The sequence below is a fragment of the Eleutherodactylus coqui genome, chromosome 10 (assembly GCF_035609145.1).
Source record: "Eleutherodactylus coqui strain aEleCoq1 chromosome 10, aEleCoq1.hap1, whole genome shotgun sequence".
Lineage (NCBI taxonomy): Eukaryota > Metazoa > Chordata > Amphibia > Anura > Eleutherodactylidae > Eleutherodactylus > Eleutherodactylus coqui.
In genome coordinates, this window is record NC_089846.1 from 27,894,148 (window position 1) to 27,917,971 (window position 23,824).

A 23,824-nucleotide genomic window follows, 5' to 3' on the forward strand; every position below is an offset into this window, starting at 1 on the left:
TACTACCAGGCGGCCCAGGTAGCCCAGTTAGCCTCCCTACATTCCACCACAAATGCCCCTCTTTGGCTTTCGATAGAGGCCATGGAAATTCAGCCCCTCACAGTAGATTTACTATTATGGATCCCCCCCTGATTTACAGGCCCGCAATATTTAATCCAATCATAAAACATTCTCTTAGAGTTTGGGACTCTATAAAATACTCCGGAAATCTGCTCTCCCCTCATCTACCCCTGCTGCCACTCTTACGTAATCCGTTATTTCCACCGGGTAGTTTTTCACAATTGGACACATAGAGACATTACTAAGGTTCATCACTTACTCTCTCGGGAAGGTGTGACTGCGTTCCCCATCCTGCAGAAAAACAGGGACGTGCCATCCTCGGAAATATTCCGCTATCTACAATTTTAAAAATTGGCTATCCTCCCTATTGAAAAATACAAAACTTCCATACACCCTAACCCCCTTTGAATCCTTCTGCCTTAAACACCTGCAGGCAAAAGGCCTCATCTCTGAAATATACTCGAACCTTGTTCACACTGCATATCGCACACAATTATCATATGAAACCAAGTGGGAACGGGACTTGGGGGACGTTCTAAGCGAGGAGGAGTCGTCTCAGATCAGGAGTTCTACCAATCAAGGGGTCCGTAACATCTTAATGTTGGAAACTTCATATAAAATCCTCCTTTGTTGGTACTTGGTCCCCATCGAATCGCACATGCAGTCCCTGGCTATTCTAAAGAGTGTTTCCGAGGTTGTCCTTCCCCTGGAGACATGCTCCATATATAGAGTCAAAAGATTTTGGATTAGGACATACTCCCTAATTTACTCAGTAACGTACCATAATCTGCGCAAAAAATCCCTGGGAGGCTTTGTTGAACAAAAAGATCAGGAATATATCCCCAAATTCTAGAAAATTGATTTCTTTCCTCTTCCTGGCTGCAAAGCAAACTATTGCTCATTCCTGGTGTAAAGCTTCTCTGGACTTTTCGGAAGTTAAATGCCGAATGAATTGGTATCTGATAAATGAAAGGCTACCCGCGATATCAGAAGATAAAAATGATAAATTTCTCAGTATATGGACTCCATGGATAAATTATGCCCTTCCTACGGCAGGGATGAGCCTAGTAACCTAAATATGAAATTCTGGTGCTTTTGCCCCTTGGGGCGGCAGTCCTGAGAGAGAGGGAATACCCCCCACCATCCAAACCTTCCCTTTTTCCCCTTGAAATACTATTTGGCCCTGGCCAGGCCACTGTTGTTTATTGTATAATGTTCTTCCTGATAATAGCACTGAAAGCTGTGAACTAAAATACCAGTTGATTGCTATTATTTTGCTATATATTTCTTTTCAGAAGATACAAGGCTCGTAGCTACATTTTTGTATTAGGACCGAAAATCCTTCCATACTGCTGTGCCTTTGTATGTATAATTGAAAACTTAATAAAAACTATTGTTACAAAAAAAAAGGGGGGGGGGGGGTTGGTGAACTAACTTCTATAATGTCAGATTCATGATCTTTGGGATCAGGATTACATTTGCAGTTTATCTTGTGTTTCAAGTAGGACCAAAATGTGATTGTTCCCAGCAAGAGAAACCAAGTAATCTTGTAGATATGATACCTTTTAATGGCTAACAAAAATACATAATGTTATAGCGAGCTTTCAAACCTACTCAGGGTCCTTCCTCAGGCTGAGGAAGAACCCTGAGAGGTTCAAAAGCTCGCTATAACATCATGTATTTTTGTTAGCCATTAAAAGATATCATATCTACAAGATTACTTGGTTTCTCTTGCTGGGAACAATCACATTTTGCTCTACTGGCTAACGGGGTACCAAACTTTTTTCGTTTTAACTCAAGTAGGACTAGAGCGGTGCAGACAAAATAGTTCACATCCCTCTATGGTGTCTTTGATGAATTGTGAATGACTGCAGCAATGAATATATCTGCTGACAATGCTAACGTATTACCTCTGTACAGTGACAACTGGCTTACCGGAACAGGAATGACCCTCCAAGGACTTGAATTCCACTGAGACCAACAACTGTCGTCCTATTTGCCACTACTAATGGTACAATGAGCGGGACTGATGAGGCCGAAGGTCCTAGAATTGAGAACCCAGAACCAGTGGTCACTTTACATTCAGGTGAGAGATGTGATGTGTGAATACAAGGACAGAACGCCGGCTGTGGGTCATTCTTCTTAATATAACTGGCTGCGGAGAGTAAGAAAATCAATACTTCCAACATCATAAATTTCATTTTTTGTCAGTCATCGATGCCACCAGTCACTGAGAATTAAACCCCTTGGTTGACTGGAGACCTTACTAAGCCATTATTTTCCAGCTTTGTTATAATTGACTCTAGGTAATCCTTTCTAAGTAGTCAAGTCCTCCAGACATCTGGAAGTCTGTTCTGTAGATGCAGCAAACACTATTTCTAAATACTTGAGGGAATTCTGTATAGTAATGTGAGGGCTTAAAATTATCAATGGTTTCATGGTTAGCTGGCTCTGCTTTAGCTATGAAAAAGTCAGTGGCATACTAAGTGCAAATAAAGGCTAATAGGTTATTTGTGAGTCATCCTTGAAGCGAATCGCCGGTCCTGGACAAAGAAAGATGGCCACACCGCTTCTGTGACTGCCTGATGCTCACTGTGCATCATTAGTCTAAGGGTCCTTCTACACGAGATGGCCTGTTGGATGCAGATGCCCTACAGGTCTTTCCATGGATGATCATTCTTGTGCTTTTATACAGGAACAATCATTGCTGAGTGAATGGAGGTGGAGCGGGACAGAGATCGTTCCGGGCCGGCTGCCTCCGTCCACAGTAAACAGGCAGTTGTTCATAAATGAAGGACTGCCTGTTTACAAGAGCCAATCGTGATTGAGTTTTATGCTTGCAGAAACTGAACGACAAACGAGAAGCAAAGGAATTCTCATTCATTTGTGCATGAATGAACGACAAACCAGCCATCTTTGTCCAGGACCGGTGGGTCACTTTAATAGATCCTATAGGAAATAATTGGCTCCAATGTTACTTTCAAATGGGCTTGACTTCTCCTGGACCTTTGTGGCGTGTTGTCTCAGGGCCTTAGCCCAGCTGAAGGTCCTCGGATACTCAAGTGGGTGAAGCTGACACCATCTTCAGCAGCAGGAAAAAGCTGATACTGTGTTCTGGCCCATTCGCCTGATAGTTGGATCATGTAAAGAGACCAATGGTCAGCTGACGGATGGGCAAATACTAGTTCAATGGTTGATTTGGGATGTTTATGCGAGCGTAAAAATGGTCGCTGATCAGCGGTACATCTCCCCTTGTGAACATGAAAATGTACAGCTGGCCTTCGTTCCCATAACTCAATTCTCAGCCCAAGTAAAACAAGATGAAAGTAGTGCCAATTGACATTCATGTTGATCGGCACTTGCTACATTGGTGTAGAACTTGGTCTATGTAAACTAGACTTAGTGCAGGCCCTCTTTGAGTCCTGGGTCCTGCAATTTACTCGCTGGCCCTGTACTAATCTGTACCGGGTATAGCCGCTCAGTCCCATTCACCTTAATGGGACCTAGCTGCTGAAAGGCCTTGTGACCGATGACCATGACTTCATAGGATGTAGAGGAGGCCACAGTGCTTACCTGAGTGCTGTAGCCCCTTTTAAGCAGTTGATCGGCAGGGATCCAGTAGTCGGCTCCCCATCAATCTAATATTCATGACCTTTCCTAAGATTATATAGAAGCAATAAAAGAAACAGTGCTCCACAGTGCAGAAGGGCTCAAAAAGATTGCAGTGGAAGGACAATGGAATAGTGATACATCCAGTGGCTATGCACCGGCACAACACGTATGTGAGTGATATACCGAAACCTCCTTACAGGAAAATGAAGAGGCAGCAGAGAGGATTATCGGACACATTGAACAGGAGGACCAGGATCATACATGCAAAGATGATTTATTGGCTATACGTTTCTGTGCCAAATCGGCACCTTCATTAGGCCATTTACTAGATAAAGGAGCCAGGTAAACGGCCAGATGAAGGTGCCGATCTGGCACAGAAATACGTAGCCAATAAAGCATCTTTGTATTCACGATCCTGCCTTTCTCTTCAGTGCACCCAATAATCCTCTCTACTGCTTCTTCATTATCCTAAGACTAGGTTATTAACCCTTTGCATTCCAATCTTGGATTCAGGGTTTCCTAGGGGTCTTTTTCTTTCTACCATTACACAATAGCGCCATCTGCTGGCTAGAGACAGTACTGCGGTATGTGACATGCCGGAGAAGCCCCCCGACAACAGAGCGGCCAGTAATTTACAGTAAGAATGTCATGCCGGATGTCTTCTGACATCGGAGCTGTACAGCCTTCAATCAGAATGTCTTTAGACGTCAGACAGTGGATTGGAAAGGGTTAATACTTAAAGGAGGTGTACCAGAATTGGCCACAGGATAGGTCATTAAGTTCTGATCCATGAAGGGTTGATGGCTGAGACTCCACCAATCCTGAGAACGGAGGTCCAGTGTCCCCTCTCCTCACTTCACCCTTCACAGTGAGGAGGAGATTGAATGGAATGATAGTTGTGCACTGCCAGAGATAGCCAAGCGCTTGTACTGGGCTATTTTGTCAGCCCATTGAAGTCAATGGAGTGGTGCTGTACATGTGTGACTGCCGTTGCATTCATTCTCTGCATCACTGCGGGTGGGTGCAGCGAGCCCACGGTGATGAGAACAGGGGGGCACTGGACCCTCGTTCTTGGGATTGGTGGGGTCTCAGTGGTGAGACTGCAAACAATCACACTTTTATCGCCTAGCCTATAGATAGGCGATAAAAGTTAGTTTCGAATAGCCCGTTTAATCATTGTGTGACTTGCTCTCCATTGCAGTCAATGTAACAGTCAATTTGTTATACTTTTATTAACCTATTGCTAAATTTAGAGAATTGGAAGATTTTTTCTTTTTCTTTTGTCTTTTCAACCTAATTGATTATTTCAGGACTTTACAATGGAAGATTATTGACCGTTCTGCCCTATACATCAAGTACTGAGCAAGCTGAACAATGCCTTCAGAGGCTCCAGGATTGTGGCATCCAGGTACTGAGCATTTATTAACATACATAGCATGTAAGGCTGAAAAAAACACTATAGATGAGCGAGTATACTCGCTAAAGGCAATTGCTCGCGCGAGCATTGCCTTTAGCGAGTATCTCCCCTGCTCGAGACTGCAGGTTCGGGTGCCGGCAGCGGGCACGGAGCTGCGGGGGAGAGCGGGCCGAACCCTCCTGCTGACAGCCGCTACTCACCGCTCTCCCGCGCCGGCACCCGAACCTGCAGTCTCGAGCGGGCAGGTACTCGCTAAAGGCAATGCTCGCTCGAGCAATTGCCTTTAGCGAGTATACTCGCTCATCTCTAAAAAACACACATTCCCATCCTGTTGAGCCTAATGTTGATCCAGAGGAAGGCTAAAAACCACAATGAGGTAGAAGCTAATTTTCGTAATTCTAGGGGGGAAAAATCCTTCCAGACTCCAATCTGGCAATCGGAATAATTCCCGGATCACCGACCCTTCTGAACTATGATATGCACTTTACAATACTGGGATAATGATTAGGGCGCAGCAGTCATGTGGGTATTCGGTGACATCATCGCTCCAGAACAGTAGACAAACACCAACAGGGACAATTGGAGCACTGCCACTGGAATGGTGGGGGATTTTTTAGGTGATTACTGGTCTTTTATTATTTTATGGCAATCCCCGTCTTTAAGCCAAATTTTATGCTGAGCTTGGAAAAACCCTTTAACTCCTTCAAGCCCAGAAATTTTTCATTATTTCCTTTCTACCTTCTGAGAGCCACAACTTTTTTTTTTCCCTCAACACGGCTGTATAAAGGTTTGTTTTTTGTTGGACGACTTGTATTTTTTTAATGGTACCATTTAATGTACTCAAAAAGTTTTAAGCATTTCTAAGAGGGCTTAAAAAAAATGCAATTCTGCCATTTTGGGGGCATTTTGTTTTTACGATGTTCCTGGTACAGTAAAAATGAACTTTATTCTGTGAGTTAGTATGATTACAGCAGTATCAAATGTATATAGGTTTTTTTTTCTTCTTTGTTTTTTCCTAATTTTTTAAGTAAAACTTTTTTTTTTTTTCAAAACAAAAATTGCTTTCTGCTGCCACATTGTGAAACCCAGAAATTTACCACTTTTTTTGTCAAGGCCCCCAACTGAGCCAGTTACTTACCCACCTACACACATTCTCACCCAGACCAAGCATTCTCATTTTATATACCAAACTTTGATGCGGCTCAGTATCAAACTTTGGAAAACTCCAGATACACAAGATCCAGTGACTCTCCCCGGTCCAGTCTAGAACTTACCTCTTCATAGAAGCTGATGAGGTTGGTTTGACAGGAGCGATCTCTCAAAAATCAACTGCACCACAGACTTCTGATGCATGGAAAAAAAGTCTTTTTGTTTCAATCCACAATCAAAAAGGTTCCATATATATATAATCAGTAGAGCTGAGCGAGTAGTGCCTTAGCCGAGTATCTCCCCGCTCGTCTCTAAAGATTCGGGGGCCGGCGCGGGTGACAGATGAGTTGTGGCGGGGAGCGGGGGGGAGAGAGGGAGAGAGAGATCTCCCCTCCGTTCCTCCTCGCTCTCCCCCGCCGCTCCCCGCCCCCCGTCGGCCCCCGTATCTTTAGAGACGAGCGGGGAGATACTCGGCTAAGGCACTACTCGCTCGAGTAATGTGCTTTAGCGAGTATACTCGCTCATCTCTAATAATCAGATTCATTTTCTCAAAGTGTAGCGATGTTTCAGACAACAGCGTCCTTTATCAATCTGTATTAAAGAAAAACAATAAATGCACATAGCGGCGAACAATATATACAGTGTACTCATATACGTGCTTAAAAACATACAAAATATGCTCAGAAGCCAAAAAAATGGGACAGAGCAAAAAAACAGACTACAAAGGATCGAAAAATCACTTCCCATATCTCTCATTTTTTATTCTGCCATGATCCCATATAATATGCCAAGTCATACAGAAATGGAAATACATATGCATAAATAATATAAGACCAGTGTATTAAATAAATGACCAAAAAAGAAAAAGAAATACACATTAAAGCAAACACACAAAGACCACCTGAAAAGAGTATTCAGCCAGGTATGGAGAGAGATGGGATACAGAGAGAGGAGAAAACATAAATAAATATACATATATACAATACATACTTATTACAGGTAGATTTACTAATTTACAGGTAGAACCGCATAGCAGGGAACCCTATTGATAACTGGATAAACAATGGCACATAAATGCAAGCCCCTAGAAGTCCTAAAAATGTTGTGACTGTAGCAATAATAACGGCTTATTCCTCAATTACAATGAGCCCCCCCTCTCCCCCCCATGCTATAAACTCAGGCTAAAATGTCTTATAAATACCAAATGGCAAATCAAAGAGCTTGAATAACAATGGATTACTCCTCGGTCTGGATAATTATCACAAAAGTGTTAAAAGACATATTTGGATAAAAACAAAAGGAAATGAGAAAAATCAGCTATACTTATTGATACCTGTGTGCAGCCTGTGTGGAGAAAGGAACCCTATCTGTTAGGACAAAGCTTCCACTATACGCTCATAGGATACTAAATAGGTGTTTGCTGCATACAAATCAAAGAGGGAACTTCTGATCGCAAAAGGGGGGGGGCATGACTGCAAAATGAGGTCTGAAACCTCCACCCATAAAACCCGCAAGCAGACAATGGAACGCATGTGCGAAGGAAAAAACGACCAAAGATGCGCACATGTGAAGAAAAGACGTGCATGTGCGTAGGGAAAAGATGGGCACCAACCACAGACCCAAGCACTAGCCTCACCATTAGGGCGCCTACACACCTATTTTGAATGACCTAATACCCCCATCCACTTAGAAGCAATCAGAAATCTCTATCTACTTATATATAGAAGCTTCTGTATCCTGGTACCTTATCAATTACCAACATCAAAGTCATTTATTATACTAGATATTTTAAGGGAATAACAGAAAAAATTGGGTAGCGCTAAAAAAGAAAAAACCTTTTACCAGCCCGCCAAGATGGTGGTCTATATAATAGAAAATACAAGTGTTAATGAGGAGGTATATATAAGGCAGACCCACTCCAACAACCACCGCCCACCTGTAAGGCACACAAAATATAAAGTTAACTAAATAATGCATTGAAAAAATAAGGCTTAACCTGCATACAAAATAGAGATACACAGACCTCAATCCATAATCATTTCAACCAAACAGATATTCACGGTTCAAACCCACGGGGCGCAATGTGCCCAACGTTTTTATCCACCTCACTTTTCTCCCCTTGAGCCTGTCTATCACCTCCTCTCCGTAACGGGGGGCACCTAAACAATGATTTAAAACCACAGCTGATGAATATTATATAGAGATGAGCGAGCACGCTCGGATAAGTCAGTTACTTCTCGAGTAACTGCATTCTTGTCCAAGCGTGCTCGGGGGGGGGCAGTGGGGGGGGAGAGTGAAGAGATCTCTCTCTCCCTCCTGCTTCCCCTCCGCCGCCCTGCCGACAATTACTCGATCGAGCATTGTCCTTAGCGAGTATCTCCCCGCTCGGAAGAAAAGGTTCGGCTGCCGGCGCGGGTGAGAGGTGAGTTGCGGCAGTGAGCAGAGGGGAGCGGGGGGGAGAGAGGGAGAGAGAGATCTCTCCTCCGTTCCTCCCCGCTCTCCCCCACCGCTCCCCGCCCGCTGCCGGCAGCCGAACCTTTTCTTCCGAGCGGGCAGGTACTCGCTAAGGGCAATGATCGATCGAGTAATTGCCCTTAGCGAGTATGCTCGCTCATCTCTAATTATGAGCAAATCCAGGTACCTTTTTCCTGTCTACCACTAATAGTGGTTCGCACTGTCATGTTGCCTGGCCCCAGATCCCTCAAATTTCTGCCTCCTTTTGTAAGACACAGGGGGAGGTATTGAGAATACTTAAGGATGTGAACCTGACAATATGTGCCAATGTTTATTGATAATATTTTTAACCTATAAGGCTTCTGTATTGTATGTAGCATAAATGGAATATGTGTAGAAGATCCATTTCTCCTTGAACAAGATATAAGTAATTCCTCCCTAGAAACATTTCCAAGTTGGGCCAGCTGTGAAGATAAAGGCCTTATGGGGTAACCCTCTCCTTCGAAACCTTGTCGCCATTTTTAAAAATTTGTAAATGACTATTAATAGGGTCTGACATTATTTTTTATACTCTCAACATTTGCAAAAAAGGTAGTGAATCCCTAAGTAAATCATACCATAGCCAAATTAACATAATTATTCGTTAATACAAACTCTAATGGATCAATAATAAAAGTCTGTTCAATCTCTGTAAAATCACTTGAATGAGAAAGTACATCACGAACAGCCTGTACACCTACTATATGTGGAATGGAGGTATACAGGCTGTGTATGTCCATAGTCACAAGGATGCAGTCCAAGACCTTTTCCTCGAATTCTTTGTAGTATTTTTAAAAAATCAGTATCTGGCACCATAATAACCCCTAAAAAGGACGCCCGATGCCTTGGGGTCACACTGGATTCTGACTTCTCCTTTACCCCCCCATATCCAATCCCTGGCCCAAACATGCCACCTACACCTGTGGAATATTGCTAAAATCCTTCCAGGCCTCACCATGGACACGCTAAAGACACTTGGTGCCCTCATCCATTCCTGACTTGACTACTGCAACTCGTTGCTCATCGGCCTTCACCGAAACAGACTCTCCCCTCTCGAATCCATACAAAATGCATCAGCTAGTGTCCTCTTCCTAACCAGACGCTTCTCAGACACCTCTTCACTATGTCAGTCACTGCACTGGCTGCCCATGCACTACAGAACAAAATTCAAACTCTCACCCACAATGCTGTCCACAGCGCCGCCCCAATATATATATCGCTTCTCTCCTGTCCACACATCACCTAGCCCACACGCTCTGATCCGCTAACACACTCAAACACCCCTCTAATTCAAACCTCACACGCTCGCCTCCAAGACTTCTCTAGAGCAGCATCGATCCTCTAGAGCGCTCTACCCCAAAACATCCAGACAATCCCCGACGCACGGAACTTCAGACATGCCTTAAAGACGCACCTTTTCAAAGAAGCTTACCAAACCTCCTGACCTAGTCTCACACCCCCACAATATGCCCCCTGCCTCTCTATGGCTTTCCACTTTTGCCTATCATGTATACTTCCTGCCCCATACCTCCTGTACTACCCCCACCCCATTTGTATCCTAAAAACTATATATGTAATGAACTTGGGTTGATAGAGAGTAGCTCGAGTGGTCACAACAATTCTGTCCTTGTCATGGTGGTTGCTACTCTGCCCAGAAATGGTGGCTCATGCAGTCGGCGGATTTTAAAAGGGCCCTCGTCGGGGTAACCAGTAGTCGGATGTGACGCCAGTGCCTCTTAGTTTTATGTGACGATGAAATAAACAGTCCAAAGCGCTTTAGTGAAACTGGAGGCACACAGCTTACTTGTAGCTTGGAAAATATGTCAAAGTCTAATACAGGTAACCATATACATGTATGTATGTATGTATGGATGGATGGATGGATGGATGGATGGATGGATGGATGGATAGATAGATAGATAGATAGATAGATAGATAGATAGATGGATGGATGGATGGATGGATGGATGGATGGATGGATGGATGGATGGATGGATGGATGGATGGATGGATGGATGGATGGATGGATGGATGGATGGATGGATGGATGGATGGATGGATGGATGGATGGATGGATGGATGGATAGATAGATAGATAGATAGATAGATAGATAGATAGATAGATAGATAGATAGATAGATAGATAGATAGATAGATAGATAGATAGATAGATAGATTTTTACTTCCAAAATCTCAGTGGGAAACCGGAAACAAGGTTGCCAGGCTAAGTTATCTGGCAACCAGACTCAAGAGGAATGGAGGGAACAGGACAGCCTCTTTTGTAGGTACTCTAATCTATCCCTGTTCAGTCAATAGTCAAACTCGCGATTGCGGTGGCAGCTTTCCTATCCGCTGACAGGCAAACCTTTCCTGGTTTTGTTCCTTCACGGCAAGGTTGGTGAAGACTGTAGGCGACTCCCTCTCTGTCCTGCCGTCCTCCCCTTCGAGCAACTCCATGGCTAGGCTCCCTGCATAGCTTGGCTCTGAGCCTGGGCCAGGCACTACCATGGCCTGGGCTAGCTTAGACTCCTAACTGTCTCTCTCCTCTCTCACTCTTTCTTTCCTCTCTCACTTTTTGTCCTTTCCTATTCCACCCGTGAGCTATCTTTTATACCAACCCCTCTAACCAATCCGGGGAAAAGGGGAAATCGACTTGACCAATCCCGGTAGGAGCTAAGAGATGATTGACAACACATAGAGTGGGTTAGGGTAAATTGTGCTCAATCATACCCAGGTTAGACAGAGAAGACACCAGACATTGAACTTTGGTTGACCCAGACAAGGCCAATACACACAAGTTAATACAATTGACAGTACACCCATACATACATACACACCACATGAGGTAGCTGACAAAGGGCTGTGGGGGCCCTAACTCCGGGCCACTATATATATCACATATTATTGTCGCATTGCTGTGTTCCCCATTGCTCCATCGCCTGCCCCTGTACCTTCTGTATCACCCACCCCCTTTATTTCTAAATAATTGAATACCACATGTAACTTTTGTAACATCTGTAATTTTCGTAATGTTTGTGTTCCCCATGTGCCTCGGAAGCGCTGCGGAATAAGTTAATGTTATACAAATAAAGATTATTATTATGAGTAGTATCTCGTGTATATGAGGCTCCTGATTGAGCAAAGGGCCTCAAAATGCCATCCAAAAATTTAGCAGTAGACTGAAAAATGGAGTCTATCCCTCCCACTATCGGAGGTTTTCTCAAAGACTCATGCGCTTTCAGAAGAGTATAGAACACTGGTGTCTTCGGAAAAGCTGGACCAAAAACTCAGCTTGAGTAATAACATTCCACTACAAACTCCAGAGTGATATATTTAGATTAGACACCGGGTCCGTAGGGAGAGAAAGATAAGTACTTCTATTGTTAAGTTGCCTAAATATCTCTTCTCTATAGTTCTGTAAAACTATCCCAGATCTCGTGTCCGCGGACTTCATTACTATCAATTGGTCATTAGAAAGGGATGTTAAATCTTTCCGTTCCTCAAAAGAAAGATCATGTATTTTCCCGTACTTCCCCCGAGTCCTCCTCCAAAGACCATTTACCTCTTTTCTTATAAGTGAGATGTATGACTCTACTGCTAGAAATTTCTGGCAACAGAGCTGGATATAGGGGCTTGGTTAGCCCATTCAGGTTTATCAATCCCAATGTGTGCCCGAAGTCAAAGAGTTCTGAAAAAACGCTCTATATCCTTTTCCAATTCAATTTGCTTTAATGTTTATTTCTATTTTTTTTTTGTGGTCACTTAATGCACTGGTCTGATATTACACTGATAAACAAAGATTTTGCTACTGGGATAAAAACATGTTATTTAATTATATCGAGTGTGCTGAATCAAAATTTGAGAGTGAAGATCGCTTACCAGTATTATTTTGGTGTAAGGTTGGAGATCAAGACCAAAAATGGGCACTTCATTAGAGATGAGCGAGCATGCTCGGTTAAGGCAATTACTCAAGCGAGCATCGCTTTTTTCGAGTAACTGCCTATTCGTCCGAAAAGATTCGGGGGCGGCAGGGGTGAGCGTGGGGGCGGGGGGGTGAGAGAGAGTTTTTCTTTATTATAGCTTGATAAAGAACGCAGTTGTCCGAAACATCGCTACAGTTTGAAAAAATATGCATCAGAGTTATATATGGAACCTTTTTTTATTGTGGATTGAAATAAAAATATTTTTTTACACGCACCCTAAATTCAGAAGCCTGTTGTGTGATTTTTGCAATTTTTTGTAAACTGGTTTTTCTGTGGCATCATCTGTCACGGGAATCACCGAGACTGCATTGCGCTGGATTCTGTTGGCTGCAGAGGGGTAAGTATATCTCTGTTTATTATTTTTCACACAGGGGGTCCTAATGAAAAGGGGTTGTCCAGTAATGAGATAACCCCTTTATAGCTGTTATATTTGTGGTATTGATTAGTTTTTTGACTCTATGGAAAGCCATCATTGTGTGATCAATGAGTGTTTGAGCCTAAGAAACCCCACAGTTGTCAGAATGAAGGGCTGTCGTGCTAATGAGTATTTCTGCCTCTCCAATGTTGCTCATCCATATGGGTGGAGTACTGGGATAGGATAGGGTGGAGTACTGTAGCTTCACGCCATTTGCTATCCTAAGAACAGGCCAGCAATGTTTTTTCATGAAAACCCACGACCATACATGTGTCTGGGGGGTAAATATTGTGTGCTGTGATATATCAGACATGTAGGGTTTAGAAGACATTTACAGAATTACAGTCAACGTTCTCACCAGTTTCCTTATTCTTCTCCTGAGGTCCCACTGGAGCAATGTAAAGACTCCCTACAGATCCCGGCTCTCATCCCAGAGGTTCACAGATACATCTTCTTCAGCTCTAGAGGCTTTGTTATGATCCTGGCAGTGGTAAGTGTCAAGTGCCTCAGGCGGCGCAGTATAGTACTTTACTAGTATAGAGAGAGACAAGAAATGAACAGCAGGACATCGAATTCTGTGTAGCAGCAATTGGTAGCTCTGGGCTCAAAGATCTAAATGTTTCTGCGTCTGTACTTTTGTAGCTGAATATTTTCTTTTCTTTTGTTTTTAGATTTATTCTGTGCTTTGAGATTGTAGTTCTGGGAACGCTGCAGTCGCTTTATTTAGTGATTTAAAAAAAAAAATGGAAGGGAACAGCATGGGAACATGTTGAGGAGAAGGAAGGGTGGAAAAAGATGTTTAACTACACAACTGTATAGCTGAGGCCACTAATCTTGTATGTTGGCCATACACTTGAGGGGTGGGAAAGTATAGGGAGGAAGTGTGTGCCGGGGAGGATTGGGAGGGGGGGTGGGAGATAGGGGGTAAGGAGGGTGGAAAGGATAGAAAGAAGGAGGGGAATGGATAGGGAAGGAGTGCAGAAGGGTCGGAGAAAGGATTGGGAGGGGGGGGTGGGAGAAAAGGTTGAGGAGGGGGAGAATGAGGGAAAGGATGGGTAGGGAGTGGGGAAGGGATGGGGAGAGAGTGGGGAAGGGAGGGGGAGGGAGTGGAGAAGGGTGGGGGAAATTGATAGGGAGGGCTAAGGGAAGAGGGAGAGAAAAGGATGGGGAGGAAAGGGGAAAGGGATGGGAGTGAGTGGGAAAGGGAGAGGAATTATCATGCACTGGGTTATTCTTTCATTGTCAATGGTAATCTTCAGATGCAGCAAATATGAAATGACTCAGAATTAACAAAATGGATGCAGAGACCGTTTCTCATTCTGAAGGACCCATCTCAAGCCCTTGCATTGCTTCGACAGCCTTTTGATTTAATTAGGAACCGTATAATGCATTATTTCCCCCTGTGGTGGCATGCAGGAAAATTTAACAATTTGCTCCTGGTTTCTCACATAGATTACAGGTGATACAATAATGGAACAACCTGTGATCACCTTACCTTGGAGACTCTTCTAACCAAAAGGGATTGTCCAAAGGCCATAACCTCTTTTTACTATATATTTAATTAGCCAAACAACTGTATCTTGCTGATGGATAGTTTTGGTAGATGTAGACTAATGCTGAGCTTACAGCCTAATGTAATGTAACGAGCACAAATCGAGACGTTGATCAGTATTCTCTTCATTTTTTTATTTTATTTTTTTTACATGGGCCCAGAATCTGCTTATGGGGACGGACGATCACCAATGTGAACGTTCATCCCCACAGGCCAGCTGTATGTATTCCTATCCACACTGCAAGATGCATTGCTAATCAGAAAGCATTGTTATGCTCCTATAAATCAATCGATCAGCGACAAGCAAGCTTTTGCTCGTTCGATGGCTGATCTTTGGTCCGATTGTTGGAGGAATGCTCAGGCCCGATAATTGGCCTGTGTAAATGGACTATTAGAGTAAGACCTGAATTAATACAGATTGTGGTTTCCATCTAGGTCATATATGCCTCCATATGGATCAATCTCTACTCCACTGCTCAGTTGTTCTCCAGTGGCCATAGTTGGGGGACCAGTATACCTATCACCTTAACTGCTGCTGTTATCACCATTGTGTTTATTGTTGCCATCAAGAAACACCAAAAGAAGGTGAGACAACAATCTCTAATGTAAAAGATAGGCAGGTGTTATATTTTATACCAAGCTTCAAAAATCATGCTATCATCTGTCCATGATAGATAAATGTCAACACAGATATAAGACTTGCTGCAGCCAATGAGGTCTTCATGGAATACAATGTCCTGTTGGGGATCAGCGACCGATCAAGAACTTGTCGTAGTGTTCCTTCAGTATCCTTTACACTATGATGTTGATTTACTGAAATAGGATTCAGCCCACACTCCTACAAAAACAGCAGAAGTAAAGACACCGTGTGTTCATATGCAGCAAAGAAATTTTTTTTATAATTGAGGGAAAGTTGGTTCTGTAAGTAAAATTTAATCTTTCCTGCATGTCCTACAATAGAAGAAGCAATAACCTTAGGGAGACAATAAAGGGGTTTTGTTATTAAAAAAAAATAATCAATGCTTACCTATTCCTCCCCAGGCAGTCTTCTAACTGCATCTTCTCCCTCCCGATCTTCTCCAGTCCCCTGGGTCACCTCACCTCCAGCCGGCCAGATCCTCCTCTTCTTGTAATGGAGCGTCCATTTTCAGCATTCTCTCTCTTGCAGGTCAGTGTAGGTTATGTCACTAGTGACATAGCGTTCACTGCCTAGCAAGGAATGCCGAGCTACTGCCGAGACTGCGCATGTGTGCTGTCTTGTCGCGAGTGTTCACATAGTATTGACAGGAGACAGCATGCATGCACAATCTCGGCAACAGCTTGGCATTCCCTACTAGTCTGTGAACGCTACATCATTAGTGACGTAGGGTACATTGACCTTAAAGAAGGAGACTGCCGGCAATAGATGCTTTGTCACCTGATGAAGAGGATCCGGAGGGCTGGAGGTGAGGTGACCCGGGGGACTGGAGGAGTCAGGAGAAGATTGGCGAGGAGAAGATGCAGTAAGCAGACTGCCTGCGGAGGAATAGGTAAGTATTGATTTTTTTTTTAAATGACAGAACCACTCTAAGGGACTTCTACTTGCTCCAACAGTCTTTTTAAAGGTTGAACCCTTAGAGGAGTAATGCTTAGTCCAGTGTTTCCCAATTCCAATCCTCAGGGCACCCAAACAGGTCATGTCTTCGGGATATCCTACAGTCAGAACACTTGTGGCTATGACTGAGGCACTGACAATAATTACATCCCCTCATACTGAGGAACTCCAGAAAACATGACCTGTTGGAGTGCCTCGAGGACTGGAGTTGGGTCTAGTCTGTGGTGTTTACCAAAGGAAGAACTGGAGGACTAAGTATCTGCACTATAGAATTTCGCCTTACTCTGCCCAAGATGTTGAGCTTGATCTAGTAGAATGGGCTTTTATGGAAAATGGGAACTCATGTTCTTTTCGCTTATAACAGTTCTTAATCAAGTCACAAATCCACTGGATAACTGGCTTTGTTTCTTTTATTTTGAACTGCAAATTGAATGAACAGATTTTCCACCTTCCTAAAGCTGTGTGTTATGAATATAAATCGATATGATCCTTCTTCCATCTTCTGCTGCTCCACATTCTGCAGATCAGGGAAATTTCTTGATCAATTGCAGCGTCCAAGGAGCAGACCCTCAGCTGAGGAGACAGCTGGGTAGAGATATAACCTTGTCACAGGGCTCTACCGTCTCCTCCCTAAGGGTAGCTTGGGACCTGACCTTGTTACTAACGGGGAGATCACAAATTGGGTAACGGTGCTTACCTGAAGTCACTCATGACGCCAACGTTCCGACCTCTGCGGTGAACCTTTGTAGATGGAATAAAGTAGTCCACACACATCTACAGTCTTGGTTATCTGCAGGAATTCACTCTCCCGTTAATTCTCTCTCCTGTCAATCACTCACTGCCTTTCTTGCTCTCTGGTGGTTCCTCTACTTCTCCGAACGCACGCGGCTCTTGTGCGGCTTTTTCTGGGTCCAAGCTAATGCACTTCTGGTAGCTAGTTATGGTGGGGAGTTCCTCGGGAAGGATAGGCCCAAGCAGGAACAGAAGACCACTTCTCAGCCTCCTCCATGTCTCCCAACTCACCATCTCTGCTCTTCTCTGAGGCTAGAACCCCTAAGCACTGCTGGAACTACTGCGCTCCCACTGCCCTTGACATAGACATGTGACCCCTTTTTTATACAACACACAAGACAAAATGATACATTTTCCAGACATCCTCAGACCTAACCAGACATTAACCCTTTCATGCCTGCAAACTTCCAATACACATAAACCTGATGCATTGCATGTTTAAGACAGTGACACTATACAAACATACGTAGAGTGAAGATAAGGTGGCAGCATCAATTGGTACAAAATGTGACTTTTTTTTTACAAGTAAAAGTAGCGACGTTTCGACCTACTGCTAGGTCTTTGTCAAGCTTTGGAAGGAAACCTAGCATAAGTCTTAAAACTAGATCTGGAAGAACTCGCAAGAATGGTTCCTTGGGTGGCCAGGCTTGCAATTCACTGATCCTTTTGGCAGATGTGAGGGCCGGCAAAATCTATGAACTTTTGCGTTGTATGTGGTGGCTATGACATCTATGCCTGGAGTCCTCCATATGTATGTGATTAGATGAAAGACCTTCAAGGAAGAAGCTGCTATTACATAATCCTTCTACAAAAGAGAATCTGCCTCTCTATCCATCAGCTCTTTTAATAAGGAGATCTTTTCTGAAGGAAAAATAGCTTTTCTGGACAATTTGGCGATGCTCGAGTCTATTTTAGGCATTATGTCCCATTCTGACACCTCTTTTGGGCCTTATCTGAATACAGACTTGAGTCTGGAGCCCGTGTCTAACCTCCTGGGCATCTTCCATTCATTCTGTTGATGGTCCTTGAGCTGTGGATGACCAGGAACCATCTCTTTTTTTGGAAAATATAGAGAAAATAAAACAAGCAATCTTTCTTCTGTTTCTTTTCAGTAATTTTCTTTGAATATACAGGTTTTTTTTTACTGATTATAGAAGGTTAGCAAGCTATCCCAAAGAATATCTTTGTCTGGAGATTTTGAGAAGATGAAGATGTTTCAATCTGAGGAGTAGATGCCTTGCCTGACCGCTTGGATCTCTTTTTTTACTGTCATCTGTTTCAAGTTCCTAAAAAGTTTTACCAACTGTCATTTAAACCATCCCAGGAATGACTGCTAATTCAGAGTGGACATACACCGCACATAAGTATGACTTGACATGGGACAACTATAGTCCAAATAGTTGCTTGATAGAGAGATTGTAAGTAGCAGTTTTCCCCTGCGAACAAGGCCACCCACCAGATGACGAGCGAGAATTCAATGACTAGTCGCTTAATTTCGACTCGCTTAAAAATACTTGCTGGTTGCTTGATTTTCGTCTGGTGTAAACAGGTAATAGTTGTCTTCCAATGACTACCTAACAACTTTTCAGGGCGGTGTGCACTTGTTCAGCATGCACCTCCCACTGAATGCAGATTGGTCCCTGACTTTTTGCAAAATATTTTGTCCTCTCACTTAATGCTGATTGGTTCCCAGAAACACAAATATGGGCGAATGATCCTTGAGTGAACAGTTCCTGATGATTTTGAAAGAACAGTCACTGCTGTGGTCTCTGGATGTTTTTGGTCCAGTGAGTGTTCACTTGGAGACTGCTAACACATTTGGCCGTTCAATGGACTGGGCAAGCAACGAGTGTTTTTTGGGGTGGGTTGGGGTAAAAAATTTCAAATACACACCTGCCAAAGAACCTCACATCCGCTAGACGGCAAACAATATTTTGTAGAGGAACAGTAGAGCAAGAGAACCGCGGGGCATGAGACATTTATGACTAGTGCTACATGCACGGCACACACACAGCACTGCTACATACATTGTTCATCCCATATTACAAGGATCAGAAGCAACACAGCAGTGGAGATGACTGATCTGTGATGACGTTACTGTCATGCTCCGCCCCTGATCACATGACTCTGATGCTCATCCTGAGTGAGTGACTTACATGCTCCACCCCTGATCACATGAGGGTGACATTATCAAAGGTGCTTCATCGCCAATGAGGGAGTTACATTCTTCGCCCGCTTATCACATCACTGTGACGTTATCAAAGGTCCTGCATCCTTGTGCAGATTATGGGCAGACTACAAACCCCCTGTGGCTTCAGTTACTATGGAAGATTAACGAACACCTAGCCGGACAGCAGCCATGTGCATACAGGACCTGTGATGATGTCGCCGTCATGTGATCAGGGGCGGAGCATGTAACTTCCTCACTGGGGATGAAGGACTCACTCACGCACGGACAAACAGGTCATCGTTAGTACTTTGATTCACAATGGTTTTAAGCAGTTGGATGGTATGTGTATGGCACGGTGATGATAGACAGAGGCAGCAATGTTTTACAAAAATATAACTTTAAAGCACATGTGGCCTCCTATGCAGCGTAACCAGTTCGTTCAGTAAACATTACATAATTTAATCAGGAGTCACATTTCTAACATACTTGGGCACATCACTCAGACATGCTGCTCACCGCAAAACAGTAGCCACCACCATGTCTCTGCAGGCCTCACTCTGCTTATTCTCTCTTAGGCTCCTCTCTTGCGTGCTGCTGTGGCGCAGCTAAATTTCTATTAGTATGGCCCTCAAGATGGCTGCCGGCCGCACTATACGTGGGCAGGGCCTAGCCCCGTTTTCTACACTCTCACTAATGGGGCTGATCATCTGGGCTGTGATGCACTAGCCACATTACTGCCATCATCACAATGGAAGAACGTCCTCACTCATGCCCCTGCTCCCTGACGCTACTATCTGGCAGGGCAGCGGGGTTTCTCACTGACGCTCTTGGCGCCTCTTCACAGTGCTGACAATTCCATGTCTTCTCACTCTCCCAGCTTCCCCTCTGGCCAGGTCCCGGCTTGAATTTGCGGCCTCTGGGCCTAACCACTCCAACTGAGTAAGGGGCAGCGCTACTCCCTTACAATTCAAACAGTATAAGCAAAAAAAGACCATTAACAGTCAATAAGGGAACAAAACAACATGACCAAATAGGGGGCCATTACTGAAATCGCAGACATAGCATATAATAACCAGGCTAACGAACTCCAATATTGATGGTAAACGTGTATTTTATGAGTGGGGGCTGAACCTGTTATGCTAATTGAATGTTAATTTATTGCTATCGAATTGAGGGGATCCAGCAATTAACCCGTTGCGAGCTCTTTTCTGGACATCCTACGGCAGACCGCCTGCATTCTTACTGGATACATCCTGTTTGCTGCACCTATTTATTTTTCTTATTTGTAAATGTGGAAAGTCTTCAGTATACGGCGAAAGTGGGTGAATCTTTTTGTCCACGCACATTGAATATTGCTGGTCGTATCAAGCTAAGCTACAAAAAATTCTAAATATCCATCCCCGTCGGCGTATAGACTGAGAGATAATACATATTTATTAATGATAAACCTCCCTCGCTGCAGGTTTGCATTTCTCAATTGCTAAACAGCACTTGGCAAAATAAATCATCATTTTGTAGAACGGGAAGTCCATACGTATCATAAAGCCCACAGCAGGAGCGCAACGCCCGGTTATGAAATCCTGCATAAGTCAGTCTGTTCATTTAGTCCAACGGACATTGATATAGAATATATTTCCTGATCGTCCTTCAGCAGCACAAGCACAAAGGGTTAAGTGCCCCGGATACAACCAAACAGAGACAGCTAGAGATGAGCGAGCATACTCGCTAAGGGCAATTACTCGAGCGAGCATTGTCCTTAGCGAGTACCTGCCCACTCGTAAGAAAAGATTCAGGTGTCGGCAGGGGGCGGGGAGCAGGAGGAAGAGCGGGGTGGAACGTAGGGGAGATCTCTCTCTCCCTCCTGCTCCCCCCTGCTCGCTCCCGAAACTCACCGCTCACCCGCGCCGGCACCCGAAACTTTGTGGTCCTGTGGTGGGATATAAAGGTCTTTAATGATCAGTCTGAGTTGCCATGAGAGTATTAGGTCTTCTAACTTATGCCATAGTTGCCATTCCTTGAGCAAAAAGGCTTCAAAAAAATAAAAAATGCTCCTGCGCTGCCTCAAACACACGACTGGTCTTGACAATAATATTATTGTCTAAAAAGTTTATTAAGGTACCTTAATAAACTTTTTAGACAATAATATTATTGTCAAGACCAGTCGTGTGTTTGAGGCAGCGCAGGAGCATTTTTTATTTTTTTGAAGCCTTATTACTACTCCGTGGGTCCAATCAAGCATTGGACACAGAAGCCCTGCAGCAGACTCCAGCAACCAGGAAAACCTGTTGGACACCATAAGAAAGATCCTATAAGGGATCTGATAAGCTAACCCGGACTTGGAGGTGTTGGCGAGACTCCTCTCCACAGGAGTATTCACCATACACCGGGTGAGTAATTTTATTTTATTTTATGATTATTTTATTCCACTTTCATCACGTATTTTATATGGACACCCTAATATATTCTCCCTACTAGCCACCTGAAGCGCCTCCCTGACCATTTCTTTATATTCCTTGAGCAAAGGCGCACATTTGAACATTGTAGAACAATGTTCTTTTCTCCTGGAACAGATGCCACAGGTACCTAGACAGGGCCATATTAATCCACCTATTTGTCATTTTCTACAGTGGTGGGTACACCCTGAACATATTCTGTTAAGAAGGTTTTTGGCTCCCCAGCCCCAGAGACTCCTCACTGCTGATACCTCCTCCTGGGGATAGGGTGCTCATGAGAACTACCTTGGGGTTCAAAGGATGTGGAAGAAGAACAAGGCTTTATCCTCTGACATGAAACAATTAAGAGTGGTCAGATTAGTCCTGTCCCACTTTCAGTGGTCTGCCTTGATTTCTAAGGTAGGCTAATTGATTTGATTAATTAATTCCTTGTTAACCTGTCTCTGTTTGGTTGTACCTAGGGAACTTAACCCATTTGTGCTTGTGCTGCCGTAGGACTCTAGGAAATACCAATTTCAGTAACCAAATCTTACACTTTTCTTTAAATCGCTGTCCAGCTGTGCTTCGTATATTTCCATTTGTGGGGCTGCCACCAAAAACTCTCTCGACGCTTGGCCAACATGAGTGAGGTAAGGAACAAACAGGAGTCTACTAGAGATGAGCGAGTATACTTGCTAAGGCACATTACTCGAGCGAGTAGTGCCTTAGCCGAGTATCTCCCTGCTCGTCTCTAAAGATTCGGGGGCCGGCACGGGTGACAGGTGAGTTGCGGCGGGGAGTGGGGGGGGGGGGGGGAGAGATCTCCCCCATGTTCCTCCCCGCCCCCCGCCGGCTCCCGAATCTTTAGAGATGAGCGGGGAGATACTTGGCTAAGGCACTACTCGCTCGAGTAATGTGCCTTAGCGAGTATACTCGCTCATCTCTAGAGGCTACGTTAATTAGTGGAGCTCTCTATCCTATCTCTACAAATATCAGCAGTTTATTATACACTGTTCTTGAACTGTAATACATGCATGTTTGTGTATGCCTTCCATTATGTCCTTGCAGGATGCTCTTGAAAAGTTCTTGGACCAGCTGTTTATCTTCATAGAAACTCCCGCTGATCCTGCCTTGGCACAAACTAATTATGAGGACAACACAACAGAAGAGAGCCCCCTGTTGGCCAGTAGTTCCCAATCTAAACCTGTTCTGTGTAACAAGAAGATTCCACTTATTCTACAGGGTCATCCAGAAGTAAGTAACTTATGTCCAGTAATATGATTAACTTAAGTGCATAAGGCAACAATATTGGGGCGGGACGGCTCTTCTATTAACCTACATGGTAACAAAAAAAAAACTATATAAAATCTATAATCTATAAATTCCCAGATGTCCCACAGCAGCACAATGTTGGGGTATTCTGCCCATGTGGACTGGTACGACAGATGGAATATTTAATTAAATCAAGTAATTATAATATTTGGCTCACACATACACGCCATTGTATTTTTTTTCTGTCCTGTGCAGAAGGAAAGATTAAAGGCACATTGCGCCAATCCCCTCTACCCAAATCAGGATTCTGAGACGCTTAGGATGCTGCTATGGTTCAGCGCCTGCTCCAGGATTGAAGTCGGTGGATCACAAGCAACACATTTCACTTCAAGTGCAGCAATAGGAGTAATGCGATCACTCTGTGGTCAGCATTAGCACGGCCTGGAAGTGATGTGGTTCGTTCTGCGTGTCATGCTCGCTCTGTGGTCAACATCTGCATGGACCAGAAGGGATGTGGTTACACTTTCAGTTGCATGCCTGGTGGGGTCTGTGCAATAAATTGCAGTGAATGCTTTTCAGATAGGGCATCCTTCGGGTGCTCAGTATTTTTGAAGGAGGACCCTCTTATGGGGGTTACTACTTGCTAGATCCCCATCATTGTGCTGCTGTGGAACGTAAGGGAAGTGTTGATTATGATTGTTAATCTGTTTGGTATGATTGTGTGTGACAAATCCACTTCGAGGGTGCCTTTACACACAGCATAACAGCAAAGAGGATACCCAGGTATGCTGACCAGGATCAAAGTTGTAGAACACACTTTATTGGAGAACAGGTAGCATGTTTAGCTGCCGAATTGGCACCTTTGTCTGCCTGTTTATACATT

The 23,824-nt window shown here is 43.9% G+C and overlaps 1 protein-coding gene across 4 annotated transcripts in view; it reads left to right on the forward strand.

Moving 5' to 3' along the window:
* TMEM268 (transmembrane protein 268) overlaps positions 1-23,824 on the forward strand; it is a 40,063-nt gene that overhangs the window by 11,698 nt on the left and 4,541 nt on the right. For all 4 annotated transcript variants that reach the window (XM_066580718.1, XM_066580715.1, XM_066580716.1 and 1 more), the window contains exons 2-8: positions 1,981-2,146; positions 4,983-5,080; positions 13,512-13,619; positions 15,117-15,266; positions 15,356-15,466; positions 22,248-22,319; positions 22,738-22,923. In XM_066580718.1, the coding sequence (XP_066436815.1) occupies positions 2,077-2,146; positions 4,983-5,080; positions 13,512-13,619; positions 15,117-15,266; positions 15,356-15,466; positions 22,248-22,319; positions 22,738-22,923 (795 nt within the window). In that variant the 5' untranslated portion in view covers positions 1,981-2,076. The remainder of the gene's footprint in view (positions 1-1,980; positions 2,147-4,982; positions 5,081-13,511; positions 13,620-15,116; positions 15,267-15,355; positions 15,467-22,247; positions 22,320-22,737; positions 22,924-23,824) is intronic.